Source organism: Euprymna scolopes, chromosome 43 (genome assembly GCF_053919585.1).
Source record: "Euprymna scolopes isolate OS-2025 chromosome 43, ASM5391958v1, whole genome shotgun sequence".
Taxonomy (NCBI): Eukaryota; Metazoa; Mollusca; class Cephalopoda; order Sepiida; family Sepiolidae; genus Euprymna; species Euprymna scolopes.
In genome coordinates this window covers 53,477,959-53,485,458 of record NC_136524.1, presented here as the reverse complement: position 1 = coordinate 53,485,458, position 7,500 = coordinate 53,477,959, and the positions used below count along the sequence as shown (strand labels likewise).

Sequence of the window (7,500 nt, the reverse complement as noted above, 5' to 3'; positions counted from 1 at the left end):
TATATATAATATTTTATGTATCTTAATATCTATAAGCATATAAACATTTTGATTAGCCTACGCAGATAAACCAACGTTTCGACATTAACATGTCTCATCGAGACTCCACAATGCATTTCCAAATTAAGAAATAAATTAAAAATAAAATCCCCCAAAAAGCCTGATGGGAAAAACTCGCAGCAAAATAAATAAATAAAAATGGGCTAAGGATATCATTTCTTATACTCCCCGAGAATATATATATATATATATATATATATATATATATATATATATATATATATATATATATATATATATATATATATATAACGATGGCCAATTTAACTTATCTATGTTATAATGTTAAATTACAACATACGTATAATATATAAAAGGTATTTCTTGTATCGTTTAATCTAAAAGGGATGAAAATTAACAGGTGCCCTCGAAATTGACTTATAGGGTAATAAGTTATCTTTTTTCTTTTCTTAAAAAAACAAAACAAAAAAAAAACAAAAGCAAGGGGGGCAAAAATATAACTTTTTCCCCCCTATAATTTACTTCCTCTTCCCACTACTCAGACTAACAATGATAGCATTAGAGATTTATAGGAACTATAAAGGGGAACAAAGATTTATAAGCAAAGTGTATACATTCCTTCCTCCTTTTTATTTTTTTGTTTGTTTGTTTGTTTGTTTGTTTTTCACCCTCTTCTTTTCATTGGTCTCTTTAGATTGATTGCCGCAGCATACAGGAAGGAGAATTTATTTTTCAGTTTTTTTTTTCTTTTTTTTTCTAATCATTATTGGAAGATACAAGAGAGAGAGAGAGAGAGAGAGAGAGAGAGAGAGAGAGAGAGAGAGAGAGAGAGAGAGAGAGAGAGAGAGAGAGAGAGAGAGATGAGTGCAGGTTGAGAGAAAATGGGATATTTTTTCCTTCTCTCTTACTAATTCACCACTCTCTCTTATTTTTATGTTACCCCCCCCCATTACTTCTCTATTATCTAACCCTAATCATCCTGAACAGCATTTTCTTTTTTATATTTTATTTATTTATTTTTTTTAATTTGATTTTGTTTTTTTTTTTTAAACGAGAAGCTTTCAGTTTGCTGGAAGAAATAGAGTAATCATAATAAACCATAATATGTGTACAGTTCTCTTTCAATTTCTTTAAGCTCCTCCTCCTCCTCCTCCTTTCTTTTTACTCCTTCTCCTCCTCCTCTTCTGCCTCTTCCACCACTACCTCCTCCTCTGTCAAGACAGACTGTGAAATAGTTTATTTATTTTTAGATTATTTTTATTATTATTATTATTATTATTATTATTATTATTATTATTATTATTATTATTATTATTATATTATTATTATTATTATTAATATATTAAAATTGTTGGGAGAAGGTATGAAAAGGTCAAGTAGTTCAGGAAAGGAGTGGTAGCATTTCCTCGCTCCCCTCCTCCTCCTTCCCCTCCTTCGTCCCTTCCCCCTCCTTTACACGTTGTTTTTCTTTTACCCCTCCACCTTTTCCAAGGTTGACGACCGAAGAAGCATCCAGGGTTTGAAGTCCTGTCGGATCCACGACAGACCCATCAGAATGCTTCTTTCTCCTCCTCTTTCTTCTCTTCCTCTTCTTACACCTCCTTCTTTTCCCTTTCTGTTTTCTCCTGCACCTCCTCCTCCTTCGCCTCCTCCTTCTCTTATCTGGTTTCCGGCACTCTTTGCCGGTGCAGCGCGTGGTGTCAGGAAGAAGGGGAGGAGGTTCAGGTGTTGTCACCCCTGAAGAGGGGAGGGGCTGTACTGTCCGTATTGCATCAATTGAAGTTGTAGCGGATGTGTTCGATCCGGTTTTTGTCCTTTGTTGGTGCTCTATCTGTTTGATCAGATCTAGATCAGCGTCCAGAGGCAGGAATTGAACCCGTGGCTGATGTTCATTGCTACGGGCGCCCTTCCTGGGGCGCCCTCGCCGATCTATACTAATATACCAAGTTTGATTGCGTTCTTTCTTATAGCGATTGCTATAAAATGTGGTATAGTATTGTTTTAGAAGTTTTTCATAAAATGCACAGTCGTCCGTGTAGTTTTTCTGCAAAGAGAAATTAACAATATCATTATTTAAGTAAATAAATGTTGGCAGACAAATGATAAATAATTACAGTCGATCAGAAGAACATGCGACTTGAAGTCCACAGTATATATAGTCTATATATATATATATATATATATATATATATATATATATATATATATATATATATATATATATAAAAAAAAATTGCATTATATTTAATTTTTTTTTTTTTTTTTTGCATAAAATAATAAATAAAATTTTATTGATTCACTGTTTGGAATTTGTTTTTAGCATTATAAAAATATATTATTTTATGAGATATTTATTAATTTCTTTTTTTTTTTTTAGAAAACTAGAACAATTCTCTATCTGACATTGTTTACTGCGGAATTTGAGTCGCCTGTTCTTCTGATTCACTAGAATTGTTAATAAGATTAAGAATTTGATAATTGTTGGGCTAAAAAAACTCCTCACACCTACGAACCTCCTATATCTCTATGAAATTACCATCTGCCTATACATAGAGTACAGAATCGAACGATAAAAGTGTCGCCCTAAAGAAAACAACACTACAGTTTTACTTTAAAACTTTTATTGAAAAAATCAATTCAGCTAACTTGATTATGTAGTACAGCTGATATTTATTCAATGTAGCCGCCTTCAGCCTCAATCACCGCCTCGATACACGTCTGGAACTGGGAGTATGCCTTTTCCACAAGCGCTGGCAGGAGCTTGGCAAATACTCTGTAGATGGTGGCAATCAGATCAGTCTGCCTTTGGTGTTGTGGGAGGTCATGTTGGTGATGTTCTCGACGTATGACCAAAATGACACTTTAAAATCAACTTCGAAGATGTAAGGTGGCATGATGTGGCCCACACTTGAAGCCACACCAGAAACCATAACCGTGGTCAGAAAATTTCTTTTCATCATCCTGGGCATGTCCTTGTTATTCCTAGCAATCCAGCAAAGCATTTTCAGGGTGCTGGCAATGGTCCTGTTGTCATAACTTGCATCGATAGAGAGCATGAGTTGTACAGCAGCATATCTCCAATCTCGCTCGTTGAAAATTTAGTCACTTTGAGACATGAAAGAGGGCTCATACCATGTCAAGCAGCAAAATCCCACCCTCACAGGCAGAAGTTACAGCTGCTAGAAAGCTTTCTACTCTAATAGCTTCTTTCCTCGAATCACTTGCTTTTGGAATTTCCTCCCTGATCCCTGTTTCTCTGACGTTGCCAGCATGCAGAAATGTAAATGTAATGTGAACAAACATTTTTCTGCACAACTCTTCTCCACTTAGAATACCCTTATACCTCTTTGATATGAATAAAAGTGAAAAAAAAATTATTTTTTTAAATGAGAAAGCCATTATGGAAATATAATTAAACAAATATTTTTATTGTGTGCTAGCAGGCCTCCCAGCATTACACAATCATATAATATGCTGATATATATTTCACCAATATGAATAGACACCAAATTCAGAATACTCCAAACGTATGTAAGGTCTGTTCTATTATACGGTTGTGAGTGCTGGACAATTACCAACACCACGAGGAAAAGACTAGAGACAACATTTCAAGTTCTTGATGAGCCGTTCCATATAAGTTATCAAATTTAACAAATTTTCATTACTAATGATTATTATATTGTCCAATTTCTACTGTACACTCTTTAACCCTTATCCTTGAGTGGCCTCTTGGCCTTGATAATGAGTTGATACCTATGAAAAAAAAAAAAGAAAAAGTCCAATGTGAACAAGTTCTAATTGAATCGTCCCCCTAAGTAATCCAAGTTTCAAAATTTCCACTGTTTACTATGCTCAAATCACAATGACTAATGTATACCTATTAACCCTTATCCTCGAGTGGCCTCTGGGCCTTGATAAGTGGTGACACCCTTGTAAAAAAAAAAAAACAAAAAAACTGAAACTTGGTTCTTGAGAAGATATCCTGAACAGAAAAGAAAAGACATCACGAGGTATTAGATATGGCAAACATAGAAAGGTCTCTAATAAGAACAGTACGAAAAAGATAAATGAGATTCATGGGTTAGGGTTAGGGTTAGGGTTAGGGCTACAGAAAAAATGGAATAGAGCAGATTAGCTTGACAGGAAAGATCATGGGTAGAAGAAGCAGAGGACGACAGCGAAAACATACGTTGACAGTTTGAATATTTGGGCAACATCAAAAATGATGAGCAACAATGAATTCATGAATACCTCGAGAGAGAGAGAGAGAGAGAGAGAGAGAGAGAGAGATAGAGAGAGAGAAACACACACACACACATAGCCATCAATGTCTGTACCAAGCAAGACACCACTTGATGATGATGATGATGATGATGATGATGATGATGATGATGATATATTTCAATTCATATTCATGCAGATTTCATATTTATTGTTACAGAGCCAAAACTCTATTGAATATTATATTGTACCCAATATATGGTACTGATTTCAAAAGATTAAATAAATGACTTGGGTGCCATCAGCTAGAATTGAAACCAAAACATTTAGCGCTCCAACCACATTCTCTACCATTTGAGCTATTTGCAGATAGATAAGAATAATTTGAAATTAACCACTTCAAGTTATGAATGAATTTGCACATGCACAAAAGTAATAGTGGTGGCAAGTTGAAATTTCAACTTACCAACATATTCCTGTATGCGTTATTCATCCATCAAAGATTTTACTTTTATAAAACATCCTTGGTGTATGATTACTATTTCCTGTAAATTTCAGTGTTATGTGATTGGTAGTTTAAGAGTTTATCGGTTAAATATTTACATACAGGCACATACATACATCTACTGTTTTATTTATATAGATGAGGACTTTGCCCGGTATTGCCCAGTTATAAAATATGCTTGAATATATTTTTAATTTATGCAGATTTTGTATTTATTATTAAAAAGCAAATTCTCTATTGATTATTACATTGTACCTAATTTATATAATAATGATTTCAAAAGTTAAAAAAAAAAAAAAAGATATGACTGAGCTGGCATCAACCAGAATTTAAACCAAAACATTTTGCTCTCTAACAGTATTCATCTAAGGAGTTTTCTTGTTTTCCTGATGTATTCGTTTCCGATTCTCACATAATTAAACAAATATTTTATTGTGTATTATTATCATTATTATTATTATTATTATTATTATTATTATTATTATTATTATTATTATTATTATTATCATTATCATTATTATTATTATTGGCTCACATGGAGCTTTCACTTAAGTCATCAAAGATCTGATTGAAGACCTGTGGTGTTCTCTGGAAGCTGAGTGACAGCAAGTCTCCCCAGACGTCCAGCTCTCTCCACCTCCTTTGATAGCATTTGCAAATAAATTTGCGTCATCGCAACAGCCTCTTACCATTGATTTCTTGCTGGCAGTGGCCATTGGTCTATACTGGAATTTGAGTGGCACTAAGCCTCCCCAACGTCCCAGTTCTCTTTGCGCTTGTCCAGCAGAGGTCTGGCTAGCGCTCTCTCCTTGGTCTTTCCATCCTCCTTGACCCTTCTCGGCTCTTTGGTATCACTATTTTTTTTGGGGGGGGGCGGTGATGAGACAATGAGAGGGGATGCATGATGGGGGTGTTTATTATTATTATTATTATTATTATTATTATTATTATTATTATTATTATTTCTGTCTCCATATCTTATGCTGAGGTTAGACATTTTGTTGCCATTTACTTGTGCTGCCCGTTAGAAGCAGGTTATCCTCAACTGCTTTCTCCGTGTCTAATGCAACATATCACATGGATTCAGGACTTATCAACATGTGGGACACATTTTAGCGCATTTCAAATGACTAGTGACAGTTGACGTGGCAACACTGGTTAAGATGGCAATGTTGTTGTTATGCAACAAAATTTCTCATACATACAATAAAATGAAACCAATATGATTCTGATAAATTTCATAAACAGAATTTCTTTCCTAGAACTGTCTGTAGAACACAATACCGTGTGTCTGCTTCTCAGCTGACTATAACATGATCGTCTTCAAATCTAAAGTGAATACCTTCATATTGAGTTGCCCTCTTAATTAATCTCGTCCTACTCAACTGCCACCATTACTGATCATGCTGTCTCATCATCTTACACCTGACACTTAACTCTTGTCTTAGAGTGACCTCCAGGTCTTGCTAAGTTGTGACCCCACCCCCAGAGTAAAACAAATCCAGATACAGAAGTGCTATTATCATTATTGACAATTCATATTATAAACGTCTACCTAATGATAAATGACACAAGATAAACGATAATACGTAAAAACTGTTTAACCAAATTTTTATTGTAAACTTTCACATTGTACTCCCATGCTTGTCAACAATCACCAACTTGGACATTGTTTCCGCGGTGTTCTTCTATCTTCTATTCTGGCCGTGTCGTCATCCCTCACACTGATGGACTAACAAGAGGGTGATCACAATGGTTCACAAGTTTAAAAAATAAAACAAATCAACACACAAACTCTGGCACATTTTGTAGGTATTAGTTTATATTCGTTGGGATCTTCGTGCATGCAGGACATTATTATGAAAAACGACCCTCTGTACGCTATGTAGTCTGTCAAAGTTTATCTCGATCAGCCTTCTACTGATCCAAACTGGAAACTGTCCTTAACTATCACAACCTCAAGACTCTCTAACTTGCAAAATTCACTGCCACTCTCAGAACTATATGTAAATTAACTCTTAATATATCAGAGTGCATATGCCCGCCCTTTTGTCTCAGTCACTGATTACCTTGATTAACAATTCTATTTCAGCTTACTTTTGTGCACCTTGGTAAACAACTTCTTATCCATTGTCTTTCTACTAATTTTTTCCAATGTTATTTTGACTTCTTAACACTTTTGGGGGGAGTGGAACGTCGATAATATCATATATTGTCATTATACCATTTTCTCAAGTTATCTAGTTGTTTTGGGTTTTTTAATGAGAAAGCGGTGCAGTATTCATAAATGCATAAAAATGTTATATTAATTTATATTATTTATTAAAAAAATGTGGTACTATGTGTTATCCTGCTCAACAACATTGCTGACCGCGACGCTATGTGCCGTAGATTTCTTTTCTTTTAATTCCTAGCCGTACTATTGTCTCTCACATTGGCGATTGCTGAGAGAGACATGCATTAGTTTACAAGTATAAAAATAAAAATAAAACACACACAAAAAAATACACAACTCTGACACATTCTGCAAATATCATTTATATTCAACCCTCTGGACAAGAATGTTCTCATGTTAGTCATTTGCCGAGGCTATGTTTCATTTCCCCATCTGCTTTGAGCTACAACGTGCTTTCGACTGTTTCTGATTTGCAACTGGTCTCAACTTCAACTGTCATTGACCATTGCAAATACAATACTGTCCCCCAACTGTCCTCAACATTCGTAAACTGTCACAAAACTCACTAGTTCTTCCA

The 7,500-nt window shown here is 34.8% G+C and overlaps 1 protein-coding gene across 4 annotated transcripts in view; it reads right to left on the bottom strand.

Moving 5' to 3' along the window:
• Window positions 1-815: 815 nt before the first annotated feature.
• The window catches only part of LOC145268349 (uncharacterized), a 344,873-nt gene continuing 338,188 nt past the window's right edge, over window positions 816-7,500 (bottom strand). For all 4 annotated transcript variants that reach the window (XM_080123867.1, XM_080123866.1, XM_080123868.1 and 1 more), the window contains exon 4: window positions 816-2,065. In XM_080123867.1, coding sequence (XP_079979993.1) covers window positions 1,403-2,065 — 663 coding nt within the window. In that variant the 3' untranslated portion in view covers window positions 816-1,402. The remainder of the gene's footprint in view (window positions 2,066-7,500) is intronic.